At 44.1% G+C, this 16,771-nt stretch overlaps 1 protein-coding gene across 4 annotated transcripts in view; it reads left to right on the forward strand.

Moving 5' to 3' along the window:
* LOC135520336 (disintegrin and metalloproteinase domain-containing protein 15-like) overlaps positions 1 to 11,429 on the forward strand; it is a 33,205-nt gene extending 21,776 nt beyond the window's left edge. The window contains exons 21-25 of one of the 4 annotated variants that reach the window (XM_064945804.1): positions 4,351 to 4,416; positions 4,630 to 4,695; positions 7,051 to 7,119; positions 8,834 to 9,003; positions 9,159 to 11,429. In XM_064945804.1, coding sequence (XP_064801876.1) covers positions 4,351 to 4,416; positions 4,630 to 4,695; positions 7,051 to 7,119; positions 8,834 to 9,003; positions 9,159 to 9,225 — 438 coding nt within the window. In that variant the 3' untranslated portion in view covers positions 9,226 to 11,429. The remainder of the gene's footprint in view (positions 1 to 4,350; positions 4,417 to 4,629; positions 4,696 to 7,050; positions 7,120 to 8,833; positions 9,004 to 9,158) is intronic. The other 3 variants (XM_064945805.1, XM_064945806.1, XM_064945807.1) reach the window with 3 other exon arrangements.
* The last annotated feature ends 5,342 nt before the right edge of the window (positions 11,430 to 16,771 follow it).

Here is a 16,771-nt window from a genome sequence, read left to right on the forward strand (position 1 = left end):
CTATTTCCACTCTTCATCTTCCTGTTATTCTTGAGCTGATCTGCTATCCGTATGATCATTAACTCGATTTTTGCCAAAAAGAGGAGATATTCTGTCATTTGCTGAAGGTTATCTAGCAAGCTTAGCAACTTTGGTAATTTGACTTTTTGTTTGACTGTCGTTACAAAGTTTGAGTGATTCAACAACTCTACTCTGTGTGTTCTGAGTCGAGATGGCTTACTGCTGAAATTTTCTGAATTAATTGAGGAACGTAAGGCTCAGAATTTATGAACGGCCTGTTTCGCAATTCACAACGATGTCATTATCGATCAAAGACCGTTACTCTATCATTACTAAATATCAGTTTAATATTCTCTGAAATCTTTACTCTCTTATTTGGGGAGAACCCTGGCAGAGTGACCATATCTTGGTTTTAAACTCTTTAAATGGGCACATCTGATTTTTTTGCTATTTACCGGAACTTTCAGGATAAATATGAATTATTCCCAGTATTGGAACTTGTATGGAAAATATTAATCCCTACTGTTGAATAATATGCTACAGACTGTAGTATCCCAAGATCGTGTAGTGTTTACTATAGAATTTTGTAGTATGCTGTAGAATACTGTACGACACACTGGTATTCCCCTCGTTTGTGTAGTGCTTGCTCTATAATTCTGTAGTGTACTGTAGAATGCTATACTACACACTGTAGTATACCTTAATCATGTGTAGTAGTTACTATAGAATTTCTACCTACAGGTTATGGAAATGTTTTAGTATTTGTCCAGTAGGATTCCTCAAGGACAAAGCCACCAATTCTATGTCAAAGATAATAAAACTAAAACACTATAATAAATACTATAGTATTTTAGGCTTGGGCAGTATACCGTATACTGGGGTATTTGGAAATAGCCACAGGATGGTTTTTCAATACTGTCAATATCTTTGAAACTATTTATTTTATTATTTATTTTAGCTACCTTTTAAGTAGGGTACCTGCAGTCAACTTGTGCAATACGTTAGGAGATGTCACATTATTTTATTATGAAGTTTACTGATAGTCCCTAATCACACTAATTTAGTAGCTAGTTATCTATTAGCCAGCAGATCCAAGCTGCTTGCTTATAGCTGCACTAGGTTCAAACAGCATTCCTGTGTAGATTAAAATGTATCTCAATCCAGGGATGAGAAATGTATTGTACTCCTAATTGTCCCATTGTCTTCATGGTGTAACAGTTGGGATAATGGGACAATTCGGAGTACAACGCATTTCTCATCCCTGGATTGAGGTACGTTTTCTGAGCCATATCTTGCGCTGACTCCATGGTGTCTTAATATACACAGGAATGCTGTCTGAACCTAGTGCAGCTGTAAGTCAGTGGGTAGAATTTTCTGTCTGGCTGGTTATCTAGCTAAGTGGTTAGCTTCTTGCAAAATCAGCATTGCTAACCTTTGGATTACAGAGGCTCAATGGAGTTTGAAAATAGCACCCCTTCTGTTCAGTGCCGGTATTACAGAATATTCTGGGATGGCTCAAGGCCGGTTTGACAATCTGGATACCGCCGAAGTGGAAGTTCTAACTATAGAAATACTACTGCATTTATACTATAGTAAATTGTAAATACTACAGTCATGTCCACACACACACTACAGTGTACAGTAAAGTCAAAAAACACTACAGTGAATACTATAGTATGTAAATATAGTACTACTACAGTATTTACAGTGCCTTCAAAAAATATTCAGACCCCTTGACTTTTTCCACATTTTGTTAGGTTACAGCCTTATTCTAAAATGTATGAAATTGTTTCTTTCCCTCATCAATCTACACACAATCTACCCCATAATGACATTTTTGCTAATTTATAAAATAAACTGAAATATCATATTTACTTAAGTATTCAGACACTTTACTCACTACTTCGCCCCCAGTCTGAGAACCTGCTTCAGAACTTCATCAAGGGATCTCTTTTTTCTCACCAATTTTGTGGTATCCAATTGGTAGTTAGTCTTGTCTCATAGTCTACAACTCCCATACAGACTCTGAAGAGGCGAAGGTCGAGAGCCATGCATCCTCGGAAACACGACCCAACCAAGCCGCACTGCTTCTTGACACAATGCCAGCTTAACCTGGAAGCCAGCCACACCAATGTGTTGGAGAAAACACTGTACACCTTGAGACCGTGTCAGCGTCCATACGCCCGGCCCGCCACAGGAATCACTAGAGGGATAAGGATATCCCTGCCGGCCAAACCCTCCCCTAACCCGGACATGAACCAGGATCTCGAGTGGCACAGCTAGCAACTGCGATGCAATGCCTTAGACCATTGCACCACTCGGGAGGCCCTCTCTGTACTTCGCTCCCTTCATCTTAACCTCTCCTGACTAGTCTCCCAGTCTCTGCCACTGAAAAACATCCCCACAGCATGATACTGCACCACCATGCTTCACCGTAGAGATGGTGCCAGGTTTCCTCAAGATGTGACACTTGGCATTCAGGCCAAAGAGTTCAATCTTGGTTTCATCAGATCAATTTGTTTCTCATGGTCTCAGAATCCTTTAGGTGCCTTTTGGCGAATTCTAAGCTGGCTGTCATGTGCCTTTTTACTGAGGAATGACTTCCGTGTGGCCACTCTACCATAAAGGCCTGATTGGTGGAGGGCTGTATAAATGGTTGTCCTTCTAGAAGGTTATTCCATATCGACAGAGGAACTCTGGAGTGCTGTCAGTGACCATTGGGTTTTTGGTCACCTCCCTGACCAAGGCCCTTCTCCTCCGATTGCTCCGTTTCGCCGGGCGGCCAGCTCAAGGCGGAGTCTTGGTGGTTCCAAACTTCTTTCATTTAAGGATGATGGAGGCCACTGTGTTCTTGGGGACCTTCAATGCTGCAGAAATGTTTTGGTACCATTCCACAGATCTGTACCTCGACACAATCCTGTCTCGGAACTCCACGGACAATTCCTTCGTCCTCATGGCTTGGTTTTTGCACTGACATGCACAGTCAATTGTGGGACCTTATATAGACATGTGTGTGCCTTTCCAAATCATCTCCAATCAATTGAATTTACCACAGGTGGACTCCAAGTTGTAGAAACATCTCAAGGATGATCAATGGAGACAGGATGCACTTGAGCTCAATTTCGAGTCTCATGGCAACGGGTCTGAATACTTATGTTAATGAGGTATTTCTGTTTTGTATTTTTTTTGTATCCAATGCTTCCCATAGTTGTCAAGTTGGCTTGATGTCCTTTGGATGATGGACCATTCTTGATGCTTTGTCATTATGGGCTATTGTGTGTAGATTGCTGAGGATTTATTTTCATTTAATCCACTGTTAATCCACTGATAGAATAAGGCTGTAACGTAACAAAATGTGGAAAAATTCAATGGGTCTGAATACTTTCCGAAGACACTGTATACTATAGTATTTCTTTCATGTGGGGAGCTATGTAAGATTTGCCTGAAGATGGGGAGCATAAAGACATTTTTAAAAGCATCTAACACATTAACAAGGTCTACAGTAACTACAATGAAAAAAAATATAAATGCAACATGCAATAATTTCAAAGATTTACTAAGGAAATCAGTACATTTAATACATTTATTTAGTCTATGGATTTCATAAGACTGGGAATACAGATATACATCTGTTGGTCACAGAATGTTTTTTAAAGGGAGGAGCATTGATCAGAAAACCAGTCAGTTTCTGGTATGACTACCATTAGCCTCATGCAGCACATCACATCTCCTTCGCATAGAGTTGATCAGGCTGTTGATTGTAGCCTGTTCCACTCTTCAATGGCTATGCGATGTTGTTGGATATTGTCGAGAACTGGAACACACTGTCGTACAAGTCTATCCAGAGCATCCCAAACTTGCTCAGTGGGTGACGTGTCTGGTGAGTATGCAGGCCATGGAAGAACTGGGACATTTTCAGCTTCCAGGAATTGTTTACAGATCCTTGCAACGTGGGGCCGTGCATTATCATGCTGAAACATGAGGTGATGTCAGCGGATGAATGGCATAACAATGGGCCTCAGGATCTTGTCACGGTATCTCTGTGCATTCAAATAGCCATCGATAAAATGCAGTTGTTGTAAACAAATTTGTGCACAACATTTTAGAGAAATAAGCTTTTTGTGTGTATGGAATATTTCTGGGATCTTTTATTTCGGCTCATGAAACATGGGACCAACACTTTACGTGTTGCGATTATATTTTTGTTCAGCATATGTTCAAGAAACCAATTCATATTTTCTCAATCTGAGTTGTATATGTTCTGCTTAATTCTAATAACTAATCCCCCCCCCCCCCATGCATGTTTCCATTGGCTGTCAAAACCCTTTGCCTCCTGTTTTCTCCTATCAGGTTCAGGACAGACCTGCTCCGCCTACTAAGCCACTTCCTCCTGACCCTGTCTTAAAACAAGCCCAGGTAACCTGGCCTAGGCCTGTGAGGTGATGGGTAGCTTGAAAAATGCTTGTGTGTGCGATGCAATGAGATGAAATCTCTAACTTATTTATCATTATTTATCTATAAGAATCCTCATGTTTTCTAGAACTAACATCTGTCTTTATGTATGTGTAGTTGCAGTATTATAGCAAAGCCGTGTTTGTTCCTCTACTTTTTCCAAATATCCATCATTAGATAAGAAAGAAACGGCCAGCCCCCACCAAGCCACTGCCCCCCGATCCCAGCCCCCCTAACAACCAGGTACAGTCAGAGGTTGCCATTAATGACGAGGTCTTCGTCCATATGTAGTAGTAGTTATTGTTCAGAGCTGTGGTTCCAAAATTGATTCTCAAGCAATCACTGTTTTTGTATCTGTTTAGAGGGCCATGCCATCACACTGTTTCTTTAAAATTATTCAATGAGGGGGCCTTCTGAGTGGCACAGCGGTCTAAGGCACTGTGTCGTTAGGGGAGGGTTTAGCCAGCCAGCATCTCTTTGTCCCATCGTGCTCTTGTGGCACGCTGACTTCTGTTGCCAGTACTGTGTTTTCTCCAACAAATTTGTTGTGGCTGGCTTCCGGGTTAAGGGAGCAGTGTGTCAAGAAGCAGTGCTGCTTGGCAGGGTAGTGTTTCGGAGGAGGCATGGCTCTCAACCTTCACCTCTCCCGAGTCCCATTGCGGCAACTCCCGTACGGACAAGACTAACTACCAATTGGATATCACGAAAATATATTCTATGAGGATATGACATGTCAGTCTGAATGGAAACCTGCATGTACAGGGTGACTTACAAATTGATGTTGAAAACCAACCACAGCATTACTTTGATTATTTAGCATTCCTTACTGGCATGGGGGGGGGGAGCATGTTCCTCCAAGTAAGCGCCAACAGTAGCCACAGTGTCTAATGCTTAACAGGGGTTTATTTTGGACAAGATTAGCTCTCCTGTTTAGATGTGTAAATCTGCACTTAGCAAAAGAACCCTCCACATGAGCGAACTCTATCCCCAGCTTAGATCTGGAAGAGTAGCCTATGTGCTGAGACACAATAATTGAACCAGTTGACAAAGACTGTGGCACCACACACCAGAGTTTTTCATCTCTTTTATTTACATTCACTTTCGTAAATTGTGTGTCGAATCTTCTGTGATGATGCTTAAAAAACACGGTAGGCATTATTACATAACATTCAAATCTAGAGCTACATCGTTAGTTAGCTGACGCTCTAAAGTCCATGTACGCTGAGTGTACAAAACATTAGGAACAACTTCCTTTTTGCCCTCATTAACAGCCTTGAATCGTCGGGGCATGGACTCTCCAAGGTGTTGAATGTGTTCCATAGGGATGCTGACCAATGTTGACTCCAATGCTTCCCACAGTTGTCTCAAGTTGGCTTGAGTGGGTGTTCAAAGGCACTTAAATATTTTGTCTTGCCCATTCACCCTCTGAATGACACACATACACAGTTCATGTCCCAAGGTTTAAAAATCCTTCTTTAACCTGTCGCCTCCCCTTCAACTACTGTACGTGGATTTAACAGGTGACATCAATAAGGGATCATAGTTTTCACCTGGATGCACCTGGTCAATCTGTCATGGAAAGAGCATATGTTTCTAATGTTTTGTACACTCAGTGTAGATTCCCTACCACTGTTCCTCAAAAAGTGTCTTGGTCAAGTTGCTGATTTCTAACGTTTGGTCAGTGTGGGCAAATCCATCTCATCTGTATGGCTTTGAGGAGCACTGGTGTCACTCATCTTTCCCTCTTATCATCTACTTCCATGATTGGAATCTGTCTTGTCAATAGTAACGTAATGGATTCTCTGCCATTTACTTTAGAGTGCATTTGTTACTTGCATGGAACTGAGCATGATGGCGAATGAATAGAGGTACAGTGGGGCAAAAAAGTATTTAGTCAGCCACCAATTGTGCAAGTTCTCCCACTTAAAAAGATGAGGCCTGTAATTTTCATCATAGGTACACTTCAACTATGACAGACAAAATGAGAAAAAGAAATCCAGCAACAGCCCCAAAACATCACTGCTCTAGAGGAGATCTGCATGGAGGAATGGGACAAAATGTGAAAACCTTGTGAAGACTTACAGAAAACGTTTGACCTCTGTCATTGCAAACAAAGGGTATATAACAAAGTAATAAGAAACTTTTGTTATTGGCCAAATACTTATTTTCCACCATAATTTGCAAATAAATTCATTAAAATCCTACAATGTGATTTTCTGGAGAAAAAAAATTCTCATTTTGTCAGTCATAGTTGAAGTGTACCTATGATGAAAATTACAGGCCTCTTCTTTTTAAGTGGGAGAACTTGCACAATTGGTGGCTGACTAAATACTTTTTTGCCCCATTGTAGCTGTATCGTCTCTGTGCTTTGCTAATATAAATGATTTGTGTCTTTGACATCTCATTGCATGAGAATTCATCTGAAGTTTGTTGTTTTTATCGTACAAAAAGCAAACGTTTGAGTATTGTGACTACTCTGGAGTCTCATTCAGTTAGAATAGCTGAATAGTCCCTTTCCTTTGGTTGGTCTCTTCACCCCTCTCTCTCATTCTTTCCATCTATTCCTCCTGTTCTTCTGTTTTCCGTCTGTTATTCTAGCCATCGTTGAGTCGGCCAGCTCCTCCCACCAAGCCTCTACCCCCTGACCCTGTGCTAACAGGCAGCCAGGTACCAGAGTAGCATGTATACATGGCTGCATGTGGGCATTGGCATTGGGTCTGATTGGTTGATTTATGTGATGAGTGGGGTGGGTTGGTTAATTGATTGTGGAGGAATTTAATGGTTGATTGTGTGGTTAATTGAGGAGTCTGTCGTTGATTGGTTGATTCGATTAATTTAATTATTTGAGACAATGAATCTAATCACACTAATCAAGCTTTAGTTCAGAATTGTATTGTATTGCTGAATTTACAGTTATGGGCAAATGCAGATAAAAAAAAGTACTTCTAAAACTTCTAAAAAGTTGGTTACAAAAGAATGCACAGCTAATCTATAGCTATAGCTAATGGCAATGTTAGTAACTATTTGAAAATAAAAAAATATTTAGGTGAAATTTGCATTTTTAACTGCATTTTATTGATGTTGATACTTCATTTGCATATTAAACCATGCTTAATATATTGGTGTATAAATGCACTCACTGGTACAGCACCTCGTTCACAAAAAGGGATCGCTTCTACAGACAGTGAGTCACGTGGCCGTGGCTTTCTATATAAAACAGGCATCGAGACATTCAGTTACTGTTTGATTGAAGGTTAGAATGGACAATAAATAAGTGACCTAAGCAACTTTGAGCATGGAATGATAGTCGGTGCCAGGCGCACTGGATCCAGTATCTTAGAAACAGTCCCTTCCTGGGCTTTTCACATGAGTGCCTAGTGTTTACTGAAAATGTTGTGACAAACAAAACATCCAGTCTGCGGCAGTCATGTGGGCAAAAAAAGCTTATTGATGAGGAAGGTCGAAGGAGAGTGGCAAGAATCGTGCAAGCTAACAGGTGGGCCACAAACAGACAAATGGCACAGTACAACAGTGGTGTGTAGAATAGCATCTCGGAATGCAAAACTCGTCTGTCCTTGTCACGGATTGGCTATTGCAGCAGACAACCACATTGGTTTCCACTCCTATCAGCTAAAAATAGCAAGAAGCGTCTCCAGCACGCCATCACCAACACTGGACAATCGAGGAGTGAAAAAACATTGCCTGGCGTGACCTGCGCAGTCCCAGACCTTAACCCAATAGTGCATTTTCGGGATGAGATGGAACAGGCTGTTCGCAGCATGAATATACCACCGTCCAATAAGCAGCAACTGCATGATGCCATTGCATCAGCATGGACCAACCTCCTTGTGGAACGTTTCTGACCCCTTGTGGAATGCCCAGACCCTCTACTAGGTGTGTACCAAATAAACTGGCCGGTGAGTGTAGTTTGCATAGTCCATGTACAAGCAGGCAACCTTCAACACATCAATATCAGCAAGTCGCATAAATGATTTCTAGTACTATTTTCAGAACAGTTAACTAAACCAAAAGTGAATTAATTAAATCTACTCTTGGTCTAGAGCAGGGATGGGCAACACCAGTCCTCGGGAGCCATAGTGGTCAAACTAGTTCCTCATCCCTAGCAAACACCGCTGATTTAAACTAATTGCGTTTTTAAACTGAAGATCATTAGTTGATAATTGGAGTCGTGTGTTAGCTGTGGCTGGGGAAAAAGTGACAGTAATCAGTTCCCCAAGGACTGGAGTTGGTCTAGAGCCCTCAATCTTCAATTGTCTTGTCTCTGTTATCTAAACTCTGTGTGACGAGACGGCTATAATAAACAAAAATCATCCTGTGTCACACCTGGATTGTATTATATGTTTCTATTGTATTTTTTCAGGCCCTTGTACCACCCAAAAAACCACCTGCCCCCAGGAAGTCCTTGCCTTCGGACCCCCCGTCACATCCCACCCATCCTGGGTACGCTGCATCTGGTGCCCCCGTGCAACATGGAGCGAGTATAACTTCAGGTCCACCTATTGGCCCTCCTGTTGCAGCCATCCCTTCCAGGTACTTCAGTGGCTGTATTGTTCAGCTAAGTTGATGAATGTATAGATGTCAGATGAATGGGCAGATAGACACATACAGTTGGCGTTGTACAGTATTGTAACAAAGGCTGGAGGTGACCTTTTCTATCTTTCTATATCCCTCTCTCTCTCACATAGACGTGCTCCTTTACCTCCAGTACGGACGTCACAACCCAGAAAACCTAACTCGACACCTCCGATTTAACCACCAAAGACCCTCAAAACCACTAGGATTCTCTTAAACCAGACAGCACGAATTGCACTGATTCAGCCAGGAGTTTTATTATGGAGACCCTTATAGGACGGCTCAGAACCCAGAAGTCTCCAAACGAAGGCTGCGTTTCACTCTCCCTGCCCCCCTAAACTATTTCCTGTTGCCTTCCTACTGAGAAACTGACAGGTTGGTTACCTGCCATGTTGGGACAGACTGGGACTCCGAGCAAAGCAGAGAAGGTCTGGAATGTTCAGTCAGGTTGATCCGTTGGCCAATGAGAAACTGGATGGATGTAGTTAAGTATCCGTCAAAGATGTAACACTTCATGAAAACTGTGTGGCTTTTGACATTACCTGACAATTACAAAAACGGATGTCAACACAGAGGATAAGCTCAATCAAGATTAAAGGCCCAGTACTGGTTTTATGGCACTAGCACATTTGAATATGCTCTGTGATGCTTCAGAATAGCTTATTACTCTTCAAATTATAGGTTGAAGCCCAAGTCATCCTCCCATTCTGACTGTGGCCACCATTTTTCAGTATTTTATTTTAAGTGACTTGGCGAATGCAGGCCTCAGGAAACAAGTCCAGACCACCTCTGGCTCTCTTTCTGGAATAAAGAAGCATGTCAACACTTTCATTCACCGCAATGATTCCTTTGATCTCCATCACAATGGTGTCATTGAGGGGGAGGACCTTGCATGCAACTCTCTGACTAATGAGATGAGAATAGTGTCACAGAAACTTTAGCCGTTCTCGGTTGCAGAGCTGTACAACTAACTGCACAACTGTAGATACCAGAGAATTGGAACTTGCCTACTAGTTTTAATTCTATAATAACGACTATTTAAAAGCCAAAGAGATGGATCTCTGGAGAAGTGAAGGGGGAAGTAGATTGAACTTTGTGAAACGCGAGGCCACTCCTCGAAGACTGACCTACGTTGTGACAGATCGGTTGCCTTTTTTGTACCTTTCAGTTGTGCCGCACCAGTTTTGGCCGAAATGAGTTAAGGGCACTCCTAGAATGTCTTTACATATTCAGGTGAATTCAAACCAAGCTATAGGATTCACTTTAAACTGGGGAAATGCACAGACTGAATGTACGAAAAAAAACTATAGGCTCACACTTTACATTAAGTCACAGCAATGCCATGTAGTTACACCAAATATAATTGTCTTATTTCATGTAACTAGATTGGTAATTAATGTCAAACATTTTTTTGTCACTTATCCTTTTAGTGCAACTCAAGCATTGTTATGTTCCTTCTCTGCAGTTTGAGTAACTACATGGTATAAGGGCAACTTAATATAAAGTGTTATGATGTTCTGGAATAAACCACAATAGAAGTATTACTACTCCTGAAGTGGTGGGCCACCTGTACAGGGGCTGTATGTCAACAGGCAACAGTATTGCTTTTGCCTGCATGTCATGAAAGTGTATTTCATTTCTAGTGAATGATTGTTGTTTTCTATGTCAAAACGTCTGTTAGTCTTCTATTTAATATTGTTTAAAGCGATGAATTCCAAGCCTTATGAGTTTTAAGTTAATAACATACTCTTATGAAGACCAAGTGATTGAATTTGAAAGCACTCCACGGCAACATGGCTAACTGTGTTTATACAGCAAATAGATGATGTTGTGTATCAATGATGGCTTACTTAGTCAAAGAGAGCAGCTAGCAGGTATGATAATTGAAATTGGTAACTGATACTCTTCATCCTGATATGAAATCTGCCAATACTTGGATAAATGAGTACTGGTATGCAATATACATTACAAGCATTTCAGATCATTTGACTGTTAATTATTTTGATTAATTACTAAAGTTGTCAAGGTTGATTTATGAAAACCTCTAAATGGCGCAGGCATGCACATGTGATTATGCCTTCCATCGGTCCATTTGATTTAGAATTTGTTAATGTCCTATTTTGACCTTCTACTGACTGATCTGTTCCAATGTTCTGAACACACTCTCCCTTTGGTTGTATTCATGACTTACATTTCTAATACGTCTGATTATCAGTATGAGAACACTCAGATGTAACATGAATTGTTACGAATTTTGCTCAATGCAATTATGAGATTGTCATTTCAGGAGACTGTTCTACTTTGACCTCTGTCTGCAGTTTTCCTACTGTCTCAATTGAGACATTCACTGCTGCTGAGGGAAATAAAACAGACTGGAAAAATGACTTTTTTTTTGCCTGCTTAAATGTTCCTCTTTTGTATTAACCCTTTGGGCTGACTTACCCTTTCAAACAGTGATATCACAGCACTGGGTGTGCAACTAAGTTGAAACAAGACAGGGTGCTTGGGAAGGAGGAAGGGGTTCACTGGATGATGATAATAGCTTGCATGCCAATTTGATCTAATACATTCTTCACATACATTGTGTGCGTGTGTGTGCGTGTGTGCGTATGTGCGTGTGTGCGCGTGCAGCCTGGGTTTGCAGTGACTGGTTTCAGGGGATACAGATGTGAGAAATTATGTCATGTTGCTCTCACGTTTAACACAGAAGGAAACAGAACATAAATAGAAGGCTTGATTCTGAGTCAGACTTCCTCTGAACATTTGCTATGAATTGTGCAGTTGGGTTAGGGTTTTGGGGAAATATGTATTTGTCTATCTCTAAGTAATGGAAGATGAGTTGGTCTATTTTGTAATTTCTTGAAATGCTTGCCTACAGTATTCTTCATCTCTGTTGTTGCTCGTGTCAACCCTTTTGGATCCATAAGTGTAGGTTTTGATGAAATGTCACGACTGCACTACGCACCATTCACCCTTGCACACAGTTGTAGAAAGTGTATTGTTCAAAACCTATGCTTGTGTACTTAACACTAGAAAAAACGGGCCTCAAGGGGCCCCACTTTGAGCCAATGAGGGGTCATTTTGACAGTAGTGTAATAAATACATTAAATGTATGCTATCGATTTTGTGTTTATGAAGGCCTTGGGTAACGTTAGAATACGGAAATTCGTTTTTCCTCTTTAAACTGCTTAGAACACATTCTGTTCATGATATCGAAATGCTAACGTGTGAACTACTTATTTTGGAAAGGTCAAAGACGGGGGGGACTTTACTTTAAAAATGGCCGAAGGAACACAAAAAATGCTGCTTGGAGACAAGTGTCCACGATAGTAGGATTGCCAGGTCAGTTTAGTAGTGAGCTTGAGCTAGATGTGGCTAGTTAGCTAACTAGCTAACCTAGTTTGAAAACCTAGCCAATGAGGTGTGTGTGTGTGAAAGAAAGGCATTTAAATTATGCTAGTTACTACCCCTGATAAATAATCATGTTTGAAGGAGTGTGAGTGTGTGTGTCTCAGATTAATAGAAATGGTAGATACTACTGTACCCCTGATCATTTGGTCAGATAACCGTGTCTGTGTGTACAGCAGGTGACATGTCCATGATAGCTATCTAATAACTCTAGTTATGCTAGGTAATGATTTGGCTTATCATGGTCATGTCTACGTAGAAGAAGACTTTAGGAGGAAGTGGAGAGGACTCAGGGACAGGTATCAGAGAGAGAGAAGGGCAGAGAAAGCGTGTCTGTGTGTACGTAACGTAATCAACACTGCTAGCTAGCCAGCTAGCCAGCTAGCCCCCGAATAGCAGCACTGTAAAAACTATTACTAGTCCCAGCGCGCACGACCCACGTGGAGTTCCAGGTCTCCGGTAGCCTCTGGAACTGCCGATCTGCGGCCAACAAGGCAGACTTCATCTCAGCCTATGCCTCCCTCCAGTCCCTCGACTTCTTGGCACTGACGGAAACATGGATCACCACAGATAACACTGCTACTCCTAATCTGGTGGTCCTCTTCGTCCGCCCACGTGTTCTCCGGCACACCCTGGAACGAGCCAACAAGCACCTGGTCAGCGTGGTGGTGGCACAGGGATCCTCACCTCTCCCAAGTGGTCATTCTCCGCCCACGTTTCTCCCCCGAGAGCACCCCATCTGTCTATCCCTGGTCCTTTGAATTCCATCTGCTGTCACAGTCACAGTTACCAGCCCTTTCAAGCTTAACATCCTTATCATTTATCGCCCTCCAGGTTCCTCGGAGAGTTCATCAATGAGCTTGATGCCTTGATAAGCTCCTTTCCTGAGGACGGCTCACCTCTCGCAGTCCTGGGCGACTTTAACCTCCCCACGTCTACCTTTGACTCATTCCTCTCTGCCTCCTTCTTTCCACCCTCTCACCTTCCCCCCCTACTCACAAGGCAGGCAATACGCTCGACCTCATCTTTACTAGATGCTGTTCTTCCACTAACCTCATTGCAACTCCCCTCCAAGTCTCCGACCACTACCTTGTATCCTTTTCCCTCTCGCTCTCATCCAACACTTCCCACACTGCCCCTACTCGGATGGTATCGCGCCGTCCCAACCTTCGCGCTCTCTCCCCCGCTACTCTCTCCTCTTCCATCTTATCATCTCTTCCCTCTGCTCATACCTTCTCCAACCTATCTCCTGATTCTGCCTCCTCAACCCTTCTCTCTTCCCTTTCTGCATCCTTTGACTCTCTTCCCTTTCTGCATCCTTTGACTCTCTATGTCCCCTATCCTCCAGGCCGGCTCGGTCCTCCCCTCCCGCTCCGTGGCTCGACGACTCATTGCGAGCTCACAGAACAGTGCTCCGGGCAGCCGAGCGGAAATGGAGGAAAACTCGCCTCCCTGCGGACCTGGCATCCTTTCACTCCCTCCTCTCTACATTTTCCTCCTCTGTCTCTGCTGCTAAAGCCACTTTCTACCACTCTAAATTCCAAGCATCTGCCTCTAACCCTAGGAAGCTCTTTGCCACCTTCTCCTCCCTCCTGAATCCTCCTCCCCCCCCTCCTCCCTCTCTGCAGATGACTTCGTCAACCATTTTGAAAAGAAGGTCGACGACATCCGATCCTCGTTTGCTAAGTCAAACGACACCGCTGGTTCTGCTCACACTGCCCTACCCTGTGCTCTGACCTCTTTCTCCCTCTCTCTCCAGATGAAATCTCGCTTCTTGTGACGGCCGGCCGCCCAACAACCTGCCCGCTTGACCCTATCCCCTCCTCTCTTCTCCAGACCATTTCCGGAGACCTTCTCCCTTACCTCACCTCGCTCATCAACTCATCCCTGACCGCTGGCTACGTCCCTTCCGTCTTCAAGAGAGCGAGAGTTGCACCCCTTCTGAAAAAACCTACACTCGATCCCTCCGATGTCAACAACTACAGACCAGTATCCCTTCTTTCTTTTCTCTCCAAAACTCTTGAACGTGCCGTCCTTGGCCAGCTCTCCCGCTATCTCTCTCAGAATGACCTTCTTGATCCAAATCAGTCAGGTTTCAAGACTAGTCATTTAACTGAGACTGCTCTTCTCTGTATCACGGAGGCGCTCCGCACTGCTAAAGCTAACTCTCTCTCCTCTGCTCTCATCCTTCTAGACCTATCGGCTGCCTTCGATACTGTGAACCATCAGATCCTCCTCTCCACCCTCTCCGAGTTGGGCATCTCCGGCGCGGCCCACGCTTGGATTGCGTCCTACCTGACAGGTCGCTCCTACCAGGTGGCGTGGCGAGAATCTGTCTCCTCGCCACGCGCTCTCACCACTGGGGTCCCCCAGGGCTCTGTTCTAGGCCCTCTCCTATTCTCGCTATACACCAAGTCACTTGGCTCTGTCATAACCTCACATGGTCTCTCCTATCATTGCTATGCAGACGACACACAATTAATCTTCTCCTTTCCCCCTTCTGATGACCAGGTGGCGAATCGCATCTCTGCATGTCTGGCAGACATATCAGTGTGGATGACGGATCACCACCTCAAGCTGAACCTCGACAAGACGGAGCTGCTCCTCCTCCCGGGGAAGGACTGCCCGTTCCATGATCTCGCCATCACGGTTGACAACTCCATTGTGTCCTCCTCCCAGAGCGGTAGGAACCTTGGCGTGATCCTGGACAACACCCTGTCGTTCTCAACTAACATCAAGGCGGTGGCCCGTTCCTGTAGGTTCATGCTCTACAACATCCGCAGAATACGACCCTGCCTCACACAGGAAGCGGCACAGGTCCTAATCCAGGCACTTGTCATCTCCCGTCTGGATTACTGCAACTCGCTGTTGGCTGGGCTCCCTGCCTGTGCCATTAAACCCCTACAACTCATCCAGAACGCCGCAGCCCGTCTGGTGTTCAACCTTCCCAAGTTCTCTCACGTCACCCCGCTCCTCCGCTCTCTCCACTGGCTTCCAGTTGAAGCTCGCATCCGCTACAAGACCATGGTGCTTGCCTACGGAGCTGTGAGGGGAACGGCACCGCAGTACCTCCAGGCTCTGATCAGGCCCTACACCCAAACAAGGGCACTGCGTTCATCCACCTCTGGCCTGCTCGCCTCCCTACCACTGAGGAAGTACAGTTCCCGCTCAGCCCAGTCAAAACTGTTCGCTGCTCTGGCCCCCAATGGTGGAACAAACTCCCTCACGACGCCAGGACAGCGGAGTCAATCACCACCTTCCGGAGACACCTGAAACCCCACCTCTTCAAGGAATACCTAGGATAGGATAAAGTGGTCCTTCTCACCCCCCCTTAAATGATTTAGATGCACTATTGTAAAGTGGCTGTTCCACTGGATGTCAGAAGGTGAATTCACCAATTTGTAAGTCGCTCTGGATAAGAGCGTCTGCTAAATGACTTAAATGTAAATGTAAATGAGAAAGAGAAGAAGAGGCCTGGGTCAGCAGCTTCAGGCCAACAGCCTTGGCGTTTATGCCACATTCTTTCTTTTCTAGATCCATTTATTGTGCCTGGGACAACAAGTGGCAATTTTACAGCCCGACCCTCTACTACGTCATCCACAAGTGTTGTTGCCACTGGTGCATCAAGACCCTCAACATCATCTATAAGTGTGACCATCGCCTCCACCGGTGCAGCGAGACCCTCTACAACGTCTACATTATCCACAAGTATGACCACCACCGGTGCAGCCATGGAGGATGATGAAATGGAGGAAGCACCTCTGGATCGAGGACCACCTGAGATTACTATGAACCTCACGGAAGTGACCACTGAGGACCTCGTTGAACAGGATGTGGCCGTGGAGACTAAAGAGAGAAACGAAGAGGAACAACGTCACACCAGGCATCATCGGCGGTACCAGACCCCAGATCCACTCAACTCATTTCAGCAGAGGCTCTCCTCCAAGCCGTCGAGAGGGATGCAGCCCAACCTGATGTCACGGTAAGGAGGATGAGACCCTCTTTGCCATGAGCCTGTAGCCTGTAACTTCCAAATGAAGAGAGACAATGATACATAAAGTAATCTTGGGGGAAAATGCAACTTTATGGACAACGGTGGATGGTTCTTAAAATAACCTTTGTGTTATGGGGCTCTTAAGAGCTGTTTCACTCCACGGCATACTGCCATGGGACATCACCTGCTGGCGATGAGTAGGTGATCAGCTTCTCCCTCCCCTGGAGTGCCTGTCTGGGGGTGTTGTTGGCACCTGCCCTGGTGACATCAGGTAGGTGACCATTTGGAGTGCCCATCTCTATCCAGAGCTGCTCCTGGAAGAAC

Source organism: Oncorhynchus masou, chromosome 29 (genome assembly GCF_036934945.1).
Source record: "Oncorhynchus masou masou isolate Uvic2021 chromosome 29, UVic_Omas_1.1, whole genome shotgun sequence".
Taxonomy (NCBI): Eukaryota; Metazoa; Chordata; class Actinopteri; order Salmoniformes; family Salmonidae; genus Oncorhynchus; species Oncorhynchus masou.